Source organism: Canis aureus, chromosome 20 (genome assembly GCF_053574225.1).
Source record: "Canis aureus isolate CA01 chromosome 20, VMU_Caureus_v.1.0, whole genome shotgun sequence".
NCBI lineage: Eukaryota > Metazoa > Chordata > Mammalia > Carnivora > Canidae > Canis > Canis aureus.
This window is the reverse complement of record NC_135630.1, coordinates 8946720-8966303: the sequence shown is the minus strand read 5'-3', so window position 1 is coordinate 8966303 and position 19584 is coordinate 8946720. Positions and strand designations below refer to the sequence as shown.

The 19584-nt window shown below is 48.0% G+C and overlaps 1 protein-coding gene across 1 annotated transcript in view; it reads right to left on the bottom strand.

Moving 5' to 3' along the window:
• SETD7 (SET domain containing 7, histone lysine methyltransferase) overlaps window positions 1-19584 on the bottom strand; it is a 49822-nt gene that overhangs the window by 13456 nt on the left and 16782 nt on the right. The window contains exons 3-6 of the mRNA XM_077860983.1: window positions 14042-14243; window positions 9876-10065; window positions 3277-3358; window positions 521-638 (exon numbers count right to left, since the gene is read on the bottom strand). Coding sequence (XP_077717109.1) covers window positions 521-638; window positions 3277-3358; window positions 9876-10065; window positions 14042-14243 — 592 coding nt within the window. The remainder of the gene's footprint in view (window positions 1-520; window positions 639-3276; window positions 3359-9875; window positions 10066-14041; window positions 14244-19584) is intronic.

Below are 19584 nucleotides of genomic sequence, written 5' to 3'. Positions count from 1 at the left end.
TCCGGCCACGTGAGGCTGCAATGAGAAGAGAGCCCTTTATGAACCGGGAAGCGGTTTATGACCAGATACCAATTCTGCTGATACACTGATCTTGAACTTCCAGCCTTCAGAACTGTGAGAAATAAATTTCTGTTGCTTATACGTCACCCAGTGTATTTTTAAGATTTTATATATTTACTTGAGAGAGAGAGACAGAACACAAATGGGGGTGGGGAGGGGCAGAGGAGGGGGAGACGCAGATTCCTTGCAGAGCAGGGCTTCCCAATGCAGGACTCGATCCCAGGACCCCGGGATCATGACCTGAGCCCAAGGCAGATGCTTAACCAACTAAGCCACCCAGTGTATGGTATTTTTGCTACAGCAAAGACTGCGATAAGACATTATCCCATCAATGTTACAAAAAAAGACTTTATTCTTCATACTTCTAGTGAATATGAAAGTAAAGGGGCTAACAGGAAAATGAAGAGTGTTTGAAACCGAGCCCTTTAACCAATCCATTTTCCACCTCCACCCCACTCACCTCTTGGTGTGTGATTCGGACTCCGTTATAAAAAGACATAACAGTATTAGGTCCCACCGCTACCTTTGAAAACAGTCCTTCTCCAGCACTGGAAATGAGAGATTCAGCAACATAAACCCTAAATAGAAAAAAGAGTCAAATAATGGTTCTTTTGGTTTGATCCGTCACTCTTTACATCAACCACCAGAATACCAGTAAGGCGACTGAACACAAAGCATCAGTTCATAGGAATCCCACGAGGAAGGAAGGAAGGAAGAAAAGTTAAATCACAATATTTGGCACTGAAAATGGAAGAATTAGTACTCATGTATCTTTTCAGAGTGGTGTTTAAAATCTGCTCGCTAATATGGGGATTATTATATAGAACAGCATGGGTGTGAACTGTGCGGGTCCATTTAGATGCAATTTTTCAAATGTCATTGTCTTATGACTTTCTTTTCTCTCTCTTTTTTTAAGGTTTTATTTTAATTTGATTTAATTTAATTTTATTATTTTATTTTATTTTATTTTTTTTAGGTTTTATTTTTAAGTAATCTCTCCACCCAACGCGGGTCTCCAACTCACAACCTCAAGATCAAGAGTTGCGCGCTCTATTGGCTGAGCCAGACAGGCACCCCCTCCCCCCATGACTTTCTTAACATTTTCTTTTGTCTTGCTGACTTTATTGTAAGAATACAGTGTATAAAACGAATCACATACAAAATGTGTGTTAATCAACTGTTTATGTGATCGGTGAGGCTTCCAGTCAACAGGAGGCTCTTAGAAGTTATGTTTGGGGAATCAAAAGTTAAATGTGGATTGTCAACTGCATGGGGCCAGGGAGGGGGTCGTGGTTTCACTGTATTCATAAAGCAACTCAGTGTTTGATATAAGGTTTTATATTTTTTTAAATTATGTTTTCAGTTAATGAGTAGTTTCACTGTCTTCCTGGACAAGTAAAACATTTCCAAGATAATTAAAGCTGTACCCGAGTCTGTCAATGCCAAATAGGAGGGGAGGACCGTTTTAATTAAGCCCGAAGATGAATCTTTCACATTAAAGAGTGACAAACAGTAAGACATATCCAGTAAGCACTTCCCAACAAAAGAGTTTATAACGGGTCTACCAACTATGGCCCCTGGGCCAAATCTGGCAGCTGCACATTTTTGTAAATAGAGATTTATGGAACACAGCCACACCTATTTATTTAGTGTCTATGGCTGCTTTGGCTTGCAGAAGTAGAGCTGAGCAGTTGCAGTAGAGACCCACAGAGCCTGAAATATTTACAATGTGGCTCTTTACAGAAAAAGTTTGCCAATCCCTGGTTTACAAGAAAACAGCACTCCATGATCACTGAACTGGATTTACTAGGCCAGCACATGCCCCTTCAACAACTATTTCAGTTCTTTGGGCACTAAGATGTAATGACTCTGGTGGAACTGGGCATCCTTAGTTTTTATTACATGGATCCTATGCCTATTTTATTTTTATTTGTTTATTTTTAAAGATTTTATTTATTTACTCATGAGAGACACAGGGAGAGAGGCAGAGGCACAGGCAGAGGGAGAAGCAGGCTCCCTGTGGGGAGCCTGATGCGGGACTCGATCCCAGGACCCAGATCACGCCCTGAGCTTAAGGCAGATGCTCAACCGCTGAGCCACCCGGGTGCCCCTAAACCACCGCTAGTTTTGAGGGTCCCATTGTACAGCATCATCACAACAACAGTAGCAAAAAAGACTGATAAATGTGAAAATCGTGCTACTGTGCTTCCCTCTGTAAATGGAGCAGAGCTTTGTATCCGGAAAGAGGGCATGCATTCATTGGGATGCTGTGGTGTGCGTCCTGTCAATTCAACCAGGGAAGAGGCCTATTTTTCAGGTGGAAACAGAAGAAAAAGTGAAGGAAGTCCTTCTTTTTATTTTACATATTCATGAAAGACAGAGAGAGAGAGAAGCAGGCTCCACGCAGGGAGCCCAACGTGGGACTCGATCCGGGGACTCCAGGATCATGCCCTGGGCTAAAGGCAGGTGCTAAACCACTGAGCCACCCAGGGATTCCCAGGTGGAAGTCCTCCTTTGTGAGCCATGCTTACAAAGAGCGAGGCAGAGAGAAAACCAACTGCAGGTGGCACTCTTCCGCACGAACAGGCCAGTTGCTAGGGGAGGAGGGTACCAGGGAAAGTCATACCAACGACCAAGGAGGGAGGCCTGGAGTCCGGAGAAGAGGAAATGGAACGGGCCTGGGCACTTGGGGAGCCAGCTCATAGAATCAGAAGCCTGTCACTTGTGAGCTGGAATGTTTTCAGGCTTCTTACCATCTTTCGTTCACACCTGTTCTCCCTTAGTGACTAAAGGCTGTGGTCCAGACCCCCTCAGCTGGGCTGGTGAGGGAGGCATCCTGGTTCCTGCCCAGGCTAGAGCCTTACGGAGTAACATCCGAGGTGCTCCCCTAGAGGCCAGCATGTGGCTGTAGCTTCAGCTGCACCAGGGCCCCCAAGAAAGGGGACATCTGGGCAGGGCCTAGTGGCTGCCCGGCCCGACGGCGCTTTAGATGTAGACGTTTCCTTCTGGGACGGACACCTGGCTGCTCTGTGCTTTACAGGTGGGAGAAACTCTCACCGGGACAGATTCTAAATAAGCATAAAAACACTCTTCATCAGGATATATGAACATTTTTTTTTCTGCTCAGAGAGCCACAGAGGAGAATTAGTTTCCACCATTCGGGCTATTTGACTTCCCATAACAATGCCATTCAAACCACAAGGAAAAAAAAATTACCTCTCTGACTCATATGGGTCCGGAAGAAGAACACTGGTAGAAATGCAAGATGAAGTCGATTTATCAAAGTGGTACACGGAGCCTGAAAAGCAAACGGAACAAATCTCAGTCTAGAGATTACAGTTAGGGAAGGGCTTTCACAGCATCTCTTTCTACTCCTGGCACAGAAGGAGTTTAGGTGATGAAAAATGCCACTCAGGTTACACCAACTAGAATAAATTCTTCAATACAAACGAATGGTTGTTAGATTTGCCTTTGAGTTTTATTTTTAGGTCTTCATGAGCAGCCATCAGACCTATGCCTCAAAAATCCCATTTTTGCTTTTGAGTTTTCTTTATTCAAACGGTTTACAAAATGCTCGTGTGATTACAGTTTTTAATCAAGAACATGCTTTGTCATGAAATTTTGAGAGCTCTCTGGTCAGACCGGGTTGGAGGATGGTTTTAAAATGTTCTTGTAAAAAAAATAAAAATTAAAAAAAATAAATAAAATGTTCTTGTAAAAAAAATGTAAAAAAAATAAAAATAAAAATAAAAAATTGAAGTGAAAAAAAATGTTCTCGTGGGCAGGCGGCGGGGTGGGGTGGGGGGTACTCAGCAGTTTAATGCCGCCTTCAGCCCAGGGCATGATCCTGGAGACCCGGGATCGAGTCCCACATCGGGCTCCCTGCATGAAGCCTGCTTCTCCCTCTCCCTGTGTCTCTGCGTTTCTTTCTCTCTGTGTCTCTCATGAATAAATAAACTTGAAAATCTTCAAAAAAATAAAAAAAAAATAAAATTCTCTTGTGGTTTCCTTCCTACTAGAAGCAGTCCGTAGACTCCAGCCATCCAGCCCTGGCAGTTGTCCCCTTCGCTAAAAATAAACACTCGCCTCACCAGAATTAGGAACAGAACTGCTTTTGATAAAGCAAAAACAAAGTCTTCTTATTTCTATCAAGGTGGTTCAGAAGCCAATTAGTAATTCATTCTACCCACTAAAGTATACAACTGCTCTAGAATTCACACTGGTTCTCTGCAAAGGATTAGCCCCTGAGAATCCTCCCAGGGCGCAGTGACGACGTCGGGTGCTCCAACGCCTAATAAGTAAAGAAAGATATTTTATTTTATTTTTTAAAATATTTTATTTATTTATTCATGAAAGACACAGAGAGAGAGAGAGGTAGAGACACAGGCAGAAGGAGAAGCAGGCTCCATGCAGGGAGCCCGACGTGGGACTTGATCCCGGGTCTCCAGGATCACACCCCGGGCTGAAGGCAGCGCTAAACCCCTGAGCCACCCGGGCTGCCCCAAGAAACATATTTTAGAATCAAAGGGCTTTACTCCTGCAAATTCTTTCAGGCACCAAGGCACCACAGATAATCCCATTAAGCAGCTCCTCCGTGGTTACGAGGTCCTCCTTCTGGGGTTTGTTAGATATAGTCACAAAACCCAAATGGATGTGTCAAACTAAAAGTGAAAAAGCAATCCAAATCAGTCTGCTGGGAAACAGACCGTTTGTGTATTTGAAAGAGAATCTCACTCAGGAAACTGGTTTTCTAGAACATGAAGAACTGAGAGGCCCAAGGGGCCCGGGAGGAGCCCAGAGCCTGGCAAGGGTTGGAAGCCATATAACCCTCAGCCAGAGGGACAGAGCGGGCGGTGGGGGGTGCCTGGGGCTCTAGAGCTGGGCTCGCCCCATGGAAGCTGGGGTGCTGGGGGGTACTTCGTGGCGGGAGATGCCATCAGGACAGAGGCCACTGCTGGAGACGCTGCTGGACACACAGAGGCAGCTCCGACTCCTTCCCTTGTCGTGCCCCTGGCTGGGGCCTCCCTGTGGCCAAACGTAGACGGGAGCCTGGGCCATGCAGCCTGCAAGACGCAGCAGCCCCCGCCACAAAAGCACGGTGGGAGGAGGGTGACGGGTGCACCTGAGAGCAAACAGGTAGTGGCCCAACGCACAAACACCCAAGGAGGTCAGTTTAAGGAAGAAGCAACCCACACTTTCAAACCAAACTTTTCTGTGAAGTACATGCTCTGTTGTGCAGAAAATCTGTGACACCCCCCCCCCCCCCCGCCCCGGCCTAACCCTTCCATCACGAAGCCCCCAGCACCAGCTGCCAGTGCTGCTGCAGGCACGGGGCGGGGGCGGCCAGGGGAAGCCGCTTTCAGGGGCCGAGGCCACCTCCTCCAGCACACACGGGCCTCCTGTTCCTCCCACGCTGGCCTGCGTCCTGGGCAAACAGGGCCCACGCTCACTGCTCCTCCTCTCCTCGGGGACGCATACAAGCCCTTGGCCCAGCGCTCGTTCATTCCCTTGACGGACGTTAGCTCTAAGGGACCAGCCGAGCCTTAAGGACGGGACAGGAATGACCGCAGGAAGGAGCTCCTCGTGGACAGGTGGAGAGAGGAGGCAGGAAGCAAGCCAGCCTGAGCCCTGGCGAGGAGATCGGCCTGCAGCGAGCGGGGAAGCAGAGCGGCCTGCGGTTCCAGAAGCATAAGGAGAAAGGGGGTGGTGGGAGAGGTCGGCGGGGGGCAGGCTGGGAGGACTCTGGGTGCCATGTGTGCATGACAGTTTTCCTCCCTGTCCCCAGCCTGGACCACATGGAGGCATGACACCCGAAGGCCCGGGCCGCACCCCCCCCCGTCCCAGCTCACGGTGACGGGGGCCCCCAGAAGCACCCAGGCACCCCAAGCAGCTAGGCCTCCTGAGCCTGGGGAAACCCAAACCGTTCAACATGTGCTGAAGCTAGAAGGCATCCCAGCACCTTAGCAGGAATTCTGCGCCTCCCCCCACCTTGTCTGCAGCCCTAAGCTACGGTGACCAGGGTGCTTGCTGGTTACGACCTGGAGTTCTAAGCAAACGAACCCTTTGAGAATTACCCCCCTCGCTTCCCCAAATCTGCTGCTTACTCACACCAAGAAGGATGTAAAGATAACAGTGACTTTCTTTCTTTCTTTTCTTTCTTTTTTCTTTCTTTCTTTTGTTTTTTTTCTTTCTTTCTCTTTCTCTTTCTTTTTTTCTCTTTTCTTTCTTTCTTTCTTTCTTTCTTTCTTTCTTTCTTTCTTTCTTTCTTTCTTTCTTTCTTTCTTTCTTTCTCTTTCTTTCTTTCTTTCTTTCTTTCTTTCTTTCTTTCTTTCTTTCTTTCTTTCTTCTTTCTCCTTCCTTCCTTCCTTCCTTCCTTCCTTCCTTCCTTCCTTCCTTCCTTCCTTCTTTCTTTCTTTTCTTTCTTTCTTCTTTCTTTCTTAGATTTTATTTATTTATCTGGTAGAGAGCAAGCGAGCGAGCGCACCAGCAGGCCAAGTGGCAGGGGAGAGGGAGAAGCAGATTCCCGGGCAGGGAGCCCGTCGGGCAGCTCCACCCCAGGGCCCTGGGATCGCGGCCTGAGCCGAAGGCAGCCGCTTACCCAACTCACCACCCAGGCGGCCCAACAGTAACTGTGGTCACGGTGCTGTGTACTAGGTGCCAGTCTCTGTCTCTTTGAATGAAGAAACAGGTTCCGAAGGGATAAATAACTTGCCCAAGACCACTATGGTGGATGTTGAAGCTGGATCACAAATCAGGGGACGCTCAAGGTCACGGATCTTGCACTAAAACACACTGCTTCTGAAGTTTTAAAATTGGCATCACCAGTTGGCATCCTCCTCTGGCCCGGGTCCCCTCCCTTCTAAACATTGTAGGGCCGTCTCCTTTCAGGACGTATGCGAAGAGCACAGATATTAGAATTTGAAGTGCAAAGATTACTAATTTCAATTAAAAAACCCCCAAAATTTCATTTTGGGATGATATTAAATTTATAGAAAAGTTGCAAAGATGGAACAGAGCACCGCAATACTCAAGGGAAGAAAACCAAGAAACCTCATGGTTTCTTGTGATGTTAACTTCTTCTGTTACCTGGTGTGTTTGTCAAAATTAAGAAGCCAACATAGCTACGTTACTATTAACTAAACTTCAGACTATTCATATGTCACCAGCTTTTCCACTAATGCCTCCTTTCCGTTCCAGGATCCGATCCAGAATCCCACGTTGCATTTAGGCTGCCTCAATTTTTAACTTAAAAAAACAAAAACTGAGACATTTAAAACAACCAAGTTGGACCTAAGTATAAATGCTAGATTTCCTATTTTTGGACATTCTCCTCTGGAGATTCTCCTTCAGATCACAAATAGCAAAATATTATTTAGGACTATTCATGCATAGACTTATCTACTACTGTCTTATCTACTTTTTTTTTCTCTGTATAACCTAACTTAGAGTGCACATAGATGCATATTTTGCTTTCAAGGAATCAGACCAATTCAAACAGCTTTCTTTTGCTGTGCCACCCAAAACACAAAATCTTGGTTTTTCCCTTGTGTTTTTTTTTTTCCAGACTTTCTATAATAAATAATTCTCTACTCAGAAAAAAATGTTTAGTATGCAATACTGTACTTCCTAAAGGAAACAGGATTTTTTTCTAACGTGGATTCCACTGGGCTCACTCATGTATCCAGTATGTGCCCCGTGAGGATGCTGGGCTCTGAAGACGGCAGGGGATGCCAACACGCACTTATCTGTCCCAATCAGAGCTCAGACCGAATCAACTTTACAATTTGTATCAACCTGGAGATCGACCTAATTTGATCCTTTAGTATCATTAAACTGTACTTCAGTTTTTTTCTGAGACCTAACCTTTTGAAATTCATTGGATTACTGCTGCCATTTCTTCACTTCTTCCCTGTATTAGAATTACATAGCTATGCCTTCATCATGTGACTTTTTAGCATCTGCTACTGAAACACATGGTATCTACTTGCCCATCTCACTGATATTTGGCTTGGCTGCGTGACCTGCTTTGACCGATGAAAAGCAGGCAAAAGAAGAATGAAACTGGACCATTCTCTCACACCATACACAGAGATAAACTCAAAATGGATGGAAGATCTAAGTGTGGGACAAGAATCCATCAAAATCCTGTGGGAGAACACGGGCAACACCCTTTTTGAACTCGGCCACAGCAGCCTCTTGTGAGAAACATCTATGAAGGCAAGGGATACAAAAGCAATAATGAACTATTGAGGGGATCCCTGGGTGGCTCAGTGGCTTAGCGCCTGGAGACCCGGGATCGAGTCCCGCATTGGGCTCCCTGCATGGAGCCTGCTTCTCCCTCTCCCTGTGTTTCTGCCTCTCTCTCTCTGTCTCTCATAAATAAATAAATAAATAAAATCTTTTAAAAAAATGAACTATTGGGACTTAGTCAAGATAAAAAGCTTCTGCACAGCAAAGGAGCAGTCAACAAAACTAAAAGACAACCTACAGAATGGGAGAAAATATTTGCAAATGACATATCAGATAAAGGGCTGGTATCTAAGCTCTATAAAGAACTTATCAACCTCAACACCCAAGAAACAACAATCCCTAGTCATGAAATGGGCAAAAGACATGAACAGACATTTCTCCAGAGAAAACATACGCATGGCCAACAAGCACATAAGACAATGCTCCGCATCACTGGCCACCAGGGAAATACAAATCAAAACCACGATGAGATACCAGTTTACACTGGTAAGAATGGCCAAGGTTAACAAGACAGGAAACAACAAATGTTGGAGAGGATGTGGAGCAAGGGGAACCCTCTCCCACTGCTGGTGGGAATGCAGGCTGGTGCAGCCACTCTGGAAAATAGTTTGGAGGTTCCCTAAGTAGTTAAAAATAGACCTGCCCTACGTCCCAGCAATTGCCCTGCTGGGGATTTACCTCAAGGATAAAGATGTAGTCAAACGGCAGGACACCTGCACCCCAATGTTTATAGCAGCAATGTCCACAATAGCCACACTGTGGGAGGAGCCTCGGTGTCCATCGACAGATGAATGGATTAAGAAGATGTGGTCTATATACACAATGGAATATTCCTCAGCCATCAGAAAGGATGAATACCCACCATTTGCTTCAATGTGGATGGAGCTGGAGGGTATTATGCTAAGTGAAGTAAGTCAATCGAAGAAGGACAATCATCATATGGTTTCACTCATACGGGGAATATGAGAAATAGTGAAAGGGACCATAAGAGAAGGAGGGGAAACTGAGTGGGGAAAAATTAGAGAGGAAGACAAACCATGAGACACTCCTAACTCTGGCAAACAAACAAAAGGTTGCAAAAGGGGAGGGGCTGGGGGGATGGGGTGACTGGATGACGGGCACTGAGGAGGCACTTGATGGGGTGAGCACTGGGTGTTATATGTTTAAAAAGTGGGCAAAAGTGACATTGAGTCAACAAGCTAAGCTTTCAGAAGCAACACAGCATCTGCTCATGCCCTGGCTTTCTGTGACCCACTTGGGAAAATCTTGACTCAGGTCACCAAAGTCCCTTCAGACTGGGTCCCAGAATTAAAACGTGTTAGACGTAAAATGATAAGACGCATTCAGTCCAGCCATGCCCAGCCCAGCCCAGCCCAGCCCAGCCTATACCAGCTGGAGTACAGCTCGTCAGCAGACCCGTATTTGAGGTGTGGAGGTGTCTGTTATGCAGCAAAGCTGATTAATACACGATTAAAGTGAACTAGACAAAGAAATTAATTTCTCTTAACCATGCCTAACAACCTGCTTTGGAATCAGAGCAACCATCTGAAGCAGCTCCAACTTACTTCCAGGCATCAGCTCAAAGTGAGGCCTTCCTTCTTCGGTGGACATTAGGGTAGCCAGTTTTCCCTCTATCATCTCTCCGTCAATGAATTTTCCATAAAGTGCAGTCCTCTCATCGGGATACACATAGGCGATCTTCTCTCCAGTCATCTCCCCATCTTCATTTACTTCTCCCACAAGGCTGCCTCCATCCTGATGGGAGAAACCAAAAGCCAGAAAATATTATATGTAGTATTTATCTATAGGACACGACTTCAAGGAATTTTTCTTGTGCACTCCCATCATTGGTGGCCCTAATGCAACAGTTTAAGAACCCAGAGCTTTCACGTGGGTGAGAAAAATGTGATGCGTACCTCCCCATCCAGGCCTGTACAAGTAAACTGCTAGAAGCTACACATAGAAGCACAGAAGTCTGATCCAGGGAGTCAGAGACTGAGCTGCACTTCATAATCCTTACAAGCTACTGACACTATTTTGGTGTGTTATCTAAGAAGGAAATGGGTTGTATTTGTAGTATCAGTTACAAACACTTAAAGGGAATGTAACTAAGTGTTATTTTGGGGCCAATATCAAATGCTATGAGGATCTGTGGCAAGACCGTTTTACCGACTATTCGTACCATCTCACCTCTCCATGTTGGATTTTGGATTTCTGGTCGATTAAGAAAATCTTCACTTCAAATGTATTTAAGAATTAATTTTAGTGTACATGAATAAAGAGAGTTGTCTGCATTTCCTAAAAGATAAGCCAAAGGACTTCTGGACACTGCCTTTCTGAGAATCCTACACTGTCACTTTTTATGGCACTATAAGGAATAGTAAAAAAATAAAATAAAAAAATCAACTAAATTCCATCCCTTCCCCATCACCTCTTTCTTCCCCCTTTGTTTATTTACTGCTCCTTTCTGCGGCCTTCCAGGAGAGGAGCCAGCTGTGCTTCCTGTTTAACTGTCACTTGCCTTCATTCCTAAGAGTCATTAAATACTTTAGGGTGGAGGCCATGTATAATTCTGTATCCTGGTAAGTGCTAGGGACATGATAGGTGAACCACAAATACTTTTTGAATTGAATGGGGATACCAAAAAATAATCTAATAAATGATTTAAAAACATTGAATCTAGGGTGTAAGCGATATTTCCTCCTCCCCCCCCATGCAGAAGGTCTTCACAGTATAACTGAAAATCTGAGACCTTTGTGGGTTCAATATAACAACAGTAAAGCCATGACATCCTCTAAAAGCTTGGTTATTTCTCCAACTCAAAGTTCTAGAAACAGCCACTCAAAGTCGGCGGTGTAGGGTGATTTCTGAGCGATCCCAAATGCTGCTCACTGAGAGACAGCAGGAATAAATAACATCAGGTACCTGATTTCTACAGCTCACCATAGTCTAACTGCCCTTTGGAGAAAACAGGTCATAAATTTAAAAATGAACCACAGCACTTTCATAGAAAGAAAAATACTTGGCAACATTTTTAACGGACAGAAAGTGCATTAGAGCTATATTATGGCTCTTTCTCCTCCCAGAGTTAATTCTTAATAAGCGAGCATAAACGTGAATGATACTTTCTTGCAAGATCTGCCTTTAGGCTTTCAGGGGTGATGAGAGTTGAAGGGTGTTAGAGCATTTGTGCTTCCTTTTTTTTTTTTTTTTTTAGCATTTGTGCTTCTAACCTGCTGTAACTAATGTCAGCCAACGTTACTAGTTATTTGTACAGAATTCTTCTCTTTCTGGTCTCTCACATTTTTTTCCCTCTTAAATACTTCAAACTTTTGGTCAGGGAGGCAGTGAATTTATTTGTCTAGGACGATAAAGCGGAGATCCTGCTTTGATTTCCAAAAGGAGGTAGACATTTCAAACTGAAAACGGCATCACTGTTCCAAGATAAAATTTTGAAAGAAATAAGCTGTCCTGAGAGCAAGCTGATGAATACCGGAGGGCGAGTCATTCTTTCTCCTCCCTTTGTTCCTGCTTTGACTCTATGTCACAAACCCGTCCTTGTCTGCTGTGTCAGGGAGTGTCGGGGAGGAAGCTGCTGCCTTCCCGCCTCTGCTCGCTGGCTCCTCTTCATGGGAGAAGGAATCACTCACTTGATTAGTCAGAAGGCAGGCTCTGACACCCACTGACACCCATCTCTTTAGCGGGTGGGGGTTAACCCCTGCGGCTCCCAGGGGTCCTGCTATATTTTCACTCATGCTGTCCTGGGAGCAGTCGGTGCCTGCAGGCTGCGACTCTTCCCATCTCCATCCCTGCCCTGTCCTTGGAGATGCTCCCTGGGCAAGATCTCCAGCTGCAGCTGGCCCAGGGGTTTCGTTCAGAGGGGCAAGGAACAGAGGCCCACTGTGACGTGAGGTCCACATCACATCTCCAGTCCAACACTGCCATAGTGAAACCCACATTTTGGCCTCTGACACCTACTGACACAGGTTTTAGCTGATTCCCAATCCAGAGAGAATTAGAGGATGCGATTAGCCCCCTCGACTGCCAACAGATACCCTATATACAGCACACCTTCTCCCAAGTTATTTTTGAAAGCGTAAAACTCCCCGGTGCTTCTTTTATAAGGCAGAGTCTTCTCTTGGTATTTAGTAAGGTAATAATTAGCACCAAATGCTAAAACGTGGGTGTACAATTCAGGTTTCAAGACGCTACTACACTGAGTGATGCGGATCTGTTTACCTTGGCGCATCTTTGGTGTCTTGTAGAGATGCTAACTGGTCACAGTCACAGGCAAGAGGACAGGTAACAGGAGGATCCGGCCGTCCCTATGTTGCCTCTTTCCTATACCCAGTCTCCCGCAGAGGGCTCCACTTTCTCTGACTTCATGATTCACTGTATCAGCGGATCCCCAGGGCCAGGGCGCAGGATGCTCAACTGGCCTACTCACGAGGCAACGGAAGTCTCAATCTTCCTAAGCTGCTATGTGCCTCCACCCATCCCTCTCCTGCTCGCCTGACAGGTAACCAAAGGGACTTCTGACCTACTGCAGAGCCTACCAAGAACATATGTAATTGTTTTGGTAATTATTTTAAAAATGTTTTCCAGTATTCTTTCCTTAAGCCCTGTTCCTAGAGTATAACTTTTTTAAATTTTATTTTATTTTATTTTTTATTTTATTTTATTTTTTTATAACTTCTTTTTAAAGAACAAGAATAAGGAGATTTAGCTGGGGCTACTTTTCTTGTTACACATGTAATAGATCATTTTGTTTTGTTTTGTTTTTAGATCATTTGTTTTTATTAACATTTTCTTACTCATAAGAAGATAGGGTTCAGAGTAAGAAAAATTGTATCATATCTTGCCTTAAGCTTTGGACAAAATAAAACATTACTATTATTAGTTTTAGTTTTTTGGTTTTATTTTTCAAGTAAGAGCTACTACGTCCAACACAGGGCTCGAACTCATGACCCCAACATCAAGAGTTGCATGCTCTAGGGACTCAACCAGCTAGGTGCCCTGGTCAAAAATAAAATCTTGGGCAAAATATTTTCTAAGGTCTATTTCCTGAGACATTTTCTGGAAATTCACTAATGACAGATGGGATATTTGAAATGCAAACAACAACTAGAGCATTAATTCCCAACCCAGTGGGTTTTGCACATCATTTTGCTCTAGTGAACTCCAGAAATATTGGAAGATGTTATCGAATACTCAAAGGCAAGTTCATTTTTATCATCTTAATTTAAGCGACATAAGCCATAAATCGCTTATAAAGTGGGGAGGTGGGCTGTAAAACCAAGTAGTGACAGTGCGGTAAGTCCCAGAAGATGGGAGACCGCTGGATCAGTTCTCCTGCATGAGAACCAGAACCAAATGAATGGCAACCCTATATACTAAAATAATATTTTTGAAAGGCGTATGTTTTTTGTCTTTATTAGTGGCACAATAAAGCCATTTTGTCCCAATTTGCTTGAATCAGGACTTCTTGTTCCTTTCCAAAACAACCTTGAAGAGGAATGAGCAGTAGCTGTGAGGCTCAACCATCTGAGTGCGTAGAGGTAACAGCGAGGGGCACACCTCGTGAGCCGGTGGCTCCAGCTCCTGTGACTCTCAGGTGTCACAGCTTCACATTTTCTAACATAGAGAACACATTTCACTCCTTATTGCGAGGAGTTGAAAAATTGGTTAAGACACGTTACATTCCAGCAAGACGAACAGTCACCAGGCTTACTGGGTAGTATATCCAGCAGACTCCATGCCGAATGTTATCCTTGTATTGCCCCTTGAAGATCAATCTCCCATCCGTGTCATACTCCTGGGCGGGCCCGTTCAACTCTCCGTCTACATATGTGCCCTGGAGAACGCCCCCGTCCTCATAAGTGTACACTCCCTGGCCCTGCAGGGCGTCGTCCACATAATACCCCTCCAGGGTGCTGTGAGAGAAGGGAGAACAAAAGGGAACAGTCAGACTGTGAGTCCACTCTTAGAAGAAAGGATCACATGCAAGGAACTGCATGCCCAGCTCTGTTTCGATGCTGACCCGTATTCAGTGCATCTCCTGAATCCTCTAGCTCGCTAGGAAAAACACTCCCGAGATATGGGTAGGATTGGGGACAGAGGGAGAGCTCATTCTTAACTTCCCAGGTCCCACCAATCCTTTGTGTCTGCCAGCAGAAAGAGAGAGGAACAAAGCCACAGGTGGAAACTGAGCACAAGCCTCATCTGATTATGTTTTTAGCGCAAAGATGCCAACCAACCCCGGGCCCTGCTCACTGCACAGAGACCACTCACGCTTTATTCTCTCAAGAGAATAAAGTCCAGACTTTATTGGGTTTTCAATTTCAGATGGCTTGTATACAGTGGTCTCTAATAATACAAAACTGGTTCAGAATGTAAATATCTACATATTTATTTAAGGCATGAATGTATTACTTATGGAGGACAACTATAATTGATATCCACCCAAGAGAGTCCCTTCCATTTCTTTGGATGATATATGGGGATATTTAAAAAATATTTTATTTATTTATTCATGAGAGACACACAGAGAGAGGCAGAGACACAGGCAGAGGGAGAAGTAGGCCCTGCAGGGAGCCCGATGTGACACTCGATCCTGGGACCCTTGGGATCACAACCTGGGCTGACGGCAAATGCTCAACCACTGAGCCACCCAGGGGGCCCTGATATATGGGGATTTAGTTAGGTCCATGCATGTGTGCATGTGTGTGTGCATATGTGTGTATGTACATGATCGTGGTAAATGGGGGCAAGTATGGGGACTGCAGGCTGACCCTTGCTAACATGGCCAGTGGCCTGATAGCGTGGAGACCCCTCCGCTCAACAGAAGAAAGCTCACGGGGTGCTGCTCGTGGTGAATTCACAAGAACCTGCCTCCCGCCGCCCTGCTCTCTCTCCCTCCTCCTAAAACACTCTGGGAATTTCAATATGTTTTCAGTATTGGTTTCTCAAGGACCACTGTCCAATGAAATGATCTTTACCCCCAAATTCCCTCTGTGCACTACAGTTTGGAATAAGGGAAAGAGCAGCTCAAATAATGTTTTTAAGTTTTTTTTAAATGTATCTATTCTTGAGAGACACACACACACACACACACAGAGGCTGAGACACAGGCAGAGGGAAAAGCAGGCTCCCTGCAGGGAGCCCCATGCGGAACTTGATCCCGGAATCCCGGGATCACGTCCTGGGCCTAAGGCAGATGCTCAACCGCTGAGCCACCCAGGTGTCCCTCAAATAATTTTTAAAATTTAAAATGTTCAGCAACAAAGAGTCTATTTTAACATCTGCAGAGAGCATTCCCTGGGTTATCATGAACTGCGCCCACAAGCAGTTGCTGGGCGCCCTCTGAGGAGCCAGCACCAGAGGGGAGCCCGAGGGGGCATGGGGGGGGGTGCTGGCGGGTACACACCGTGCACCGAGGGAGACGGAGGCCATGGGGCCTCGGGGGCTGCACCAGGCTGTGCCTGGCAAGTCCAGTCTCACTTACAGAAGACAGAATGATCAGTGATTATTAAATGAGAAGCACAACCTCCACAACGGTGGTGGCCTCTGGTCGCACCGTAATTACACTGTGGGGCGCCCCCGGGGAGAGGAGTAGCTCGCTTTTGGGTTTGTTTGCACTACTGATGATCAACAGGCTGAGTAAATCCATGAAGAGGACAAAGTGCACCTTAGCACAGCCCTTGCACCAACAACCCAAATTCTCTATCAGCCAGGTTGGAATTCATGTGGTTCGAGGGCCACTGGACTCCCTGCATGGCCACAAAATAAAAATAAAAATAAAAATAAAAATTAAAAAAAAATAACGACCTTGAGGAAGGACAGTTAATCAACCGACCGAACGGTGCAGTGGTGCAAATGGCCATGTGCTCCCCTGTCTTCCCCGTGGGAGGGCCAGGCTCAGGTCAGGGTCCAGGTGCAGATAAACCACAGGTTGTTTTTTAGTATAAATACGGCCCTAATATTGAGTGGCACACAATCTAAAATACTTATCGTTGCTTATCTGAGATGCCATTTTTAAAAAGTTCATTCATTCATTCATTCATTCATTGGACACATGGAGAGAGAGAGAGGCAGACACCCAGGCAGAGGGAGAAGCAGGCTCCCTGCAGGGAGCCCGATGCAGGACTCGATCCCGGGACCCCGGGGTCGCGCCCTGGGCCAGTGGCAGGTGCCCAACCGCTGGGCCACCGGGGGATCCCCTGAGATGCCATTTTAAGTGGGTGCCCTGGACCTTACTGGTCCCCCTGGACTGCGCACAGCCCCCCAGGGCAGTCTGTCCCGTCGTCCCGGCCGACGCAGACCAGTACGGACAAAGGGCGGCTTCCCTCCTAGCCCAGGTGACCAAGGTGCACAAGTGCAGCCTCTAGAGGCTGCTGCAGGCAACGGCTCGGCGCCCCCCCCCAGCCCCCACCTGGGCTTCGGCCCGGGGAGCCCTGGTGCAGCCACGGGACCTGCGATGGGGGGCGGGGGGTCCTCGGGGCAGCGCAAAGGGCAGGCTCGGAAGCCCCGCGTCGCCAAGGAAGGCGGACAAGCTGCTCCGGCTGTCAGGGTGCGGACGCCCTTCGGGCTTCCCTCCGCGGCGCCGCCCCGCAACCCACGCTCGTCCTCGGCCGCGGCTCCGCCTGCACTGACCGCCCCACCCCGACCACCTCACCTGCGCGGGACAGGTCTGAGGACGCCCCTGCTACAGGCCTGCTGGGGCGCCCCTCCTAGAGGCCCCTGTCGCGGGGCTCCCCTTCTATAACCCCCTGTTCGCGGGGCTCCCCTTCTAGAACCCCCTGCTCGCGGGGCTCCCCTTCTAGAGGCCCCTGCTCACGGGGCTCCCCTTCTATAACCCCCTGCTCACATGGGATCCCCTTCTAGAGCCCCCTGCTCACTGGGCTCCCCTTCTAGAGCCGCCTGCTCACTGGGCTCCCCTTCTAGAGCCCCCTGCTCGCGGGGCTCCCCTTCTAGAGGCCCATGCTCATTGGGCTCCCCTTCTAGAGGCCCCTGCTCACGGGGCTCCCCTTCTAGAGGCCCCTGCTCGCGGGGCTCCCCTTCTATAACCCCCTGTTCGCGGGGCTCCCCTTCTAGAACCCCCTGCTCGCGGGGCTCCCCTTCTAGAGGCCCCTGCTCACGGGGCTCCCCTTCTATAACCCCCTGCTCACTGGGCTCCCCTTCTAGAGCCCCATGCTCACATGGGATCCCCTTCTAGAGGCCCCTGCTCACATGGGCTCCCCTTCTAGAGGCCCCTGCTCACGGGGCTCCCCTTCTATAACCCCCTGCTCACTGGGATCCCCTTCTAGAGCCCCATGCTCACATGGGATCCCCTTCTAGAGGCCCCTGCTCACATGGGATCCCCTTCCAGAGCCCCCTGCTCGCGGGGCTCCCCTTCTAGAGCCCCCTGCTCACTGGGCTCCCCTTCTAGAGCCCCATGCTCACATGGGCTCCCCTTCTAGAGGCCCCTGCTCGCGGGGCTCCCCTTCTAGAGGCCCCTGCTCGCGGGGCTCCCCTTCTAGAGCCGCCTGCTCACTGGGCTCCCCTTCTAGAGCCCCCTGCTCGCGGGGCTCCCCTTCTAGAGGCCCATGCTCATTGGGCTCCCCTTCTAGAGGCCCCTGCTCACGGGGCTCCCCTTCTAGAGGCCCCTGCTCACGGGGCTCCCCTTCTAGAACCCCCTGCTTGCGGGGCTCCCCTTCTATAACCCCCTGCTCGCGGGGCTCCCCTTCTAGAACCCCCTGCTCGCGGGGCTCCCCTTCTAGAACCCCCTGCTCACTGGGCTCCCCTTCTAGAGCCCCATGCTCACATGGGATCCCCTTCTAGAGGCCCCTGCTCACATGGGCTCCCCTTCTAGAGGCCCCTGCTCGCGGGGCTCCCTTCTAGAGGCCCCTGCTCCCAGGGCTACCCTTCTAGAGCCCCCTGCTCGCGGGGCTCCCCTTCTATAACCCCCTGCTCACTGGGCTCCCCTTCTAGAGGCCCCTGCTCGCGGGGCTCCCCTTCTAGAGCCGCCTGCTCACTGGGCTCCCCTTCTAGAGGCCCCTGCTCGCGGGGCTCCCCTTCTAGAGCCGCCTGCTCACTGGGCTCCCCTTCTAGAGCCCCCTGCTCGCGGGGCTCCCCTTCTAGAGGCCCATGCTCACTGGGCTCCCCTTCTAGAGGCCCCTGCTCACGGGGCTCCCCTTCTAGAACCCCCTGCTTGGGCGGGGCTCCCGATCTAGAGCCCCCTGCTCACATGGGCTCCCCTTCTAGAGCCCCCTGCTCACAGGGCTCCCCTTCTAGAGCCCCCTGCTCACTGGGCTCCCCTTCTAGAGCCCCCTGCTCCATGGCTCCTGATCTAGAACCCCCTGCTCGCAGGGCTCCCCTTCTAGAGCCCCCTGCTGGGGGGAGCTCCTGTTCTAGAATCCCCTGCTCACATGAATTTATTCACTGGCCCCTCAGGGCACACCTCTTTATATTTTAGCTCCCACACTATGTGATTCTTGTTTTTTCCTTTAAAATGTATGTAACCAAATGTTTTAAATCCCTGAGATCACATTTTATTTCTTTTTTTTAAAATTCAAAACAAAATAACCTTGTGATAATAATGAATATTCTCAAGCCCCTGGCATTTTTCTATTCAAAAAAGAAACTGACATAAAGGCGCTGTTTTGTGACCACTACATTGTTAACATGTGATATTATTTGAGAAGTAGCTGCATGCAAGTAGCTTTCTAATCCTTGCTGAAATCAGATTTAGAGGTACATTTTGGAGGAAGTCTGCTCTTACTGGCTTGACTGGAGCCTACCCAACCTTCCTGACCACCCCTCCGGCGTGGAGCTGTGCTGTCCCCAGAGTCTGCCCTGACCTCCGCAACCAGTCCATATTTCTCATCTTAGCCTCATCATGACCCATCACAGGACTTTCCAGGTCTTTACTGATGGTCAATTTATATGTCCTATTTCACTAACTAGACTGTAAGCCCCCCCCCCTTTTTAAAGATTTTATTTTATTTATTCATGAGAGACACACAGAGAGAGGCAGAGACCTAGGTAGAGGGAGAAGCAGATCCCCTGCAGGGAGCCCCACATAGGACTCGATCCTGGGACTCCGGGATCATGCCCTGGGCCAAAGGCAGCCACTCAACCACTGAGCCACCCAGGTGCCCCGATTGTAAGCTCTTTGTTGGAACAAATTAGGCATTATCCATCCATGCATCTCTCCCCTAACATACTTCAAGTGACACTTCCTAAATGAAAGAACCGAAATGAAAACTGGGCTGGTTTGCTTTGAGAAGAGAAGAC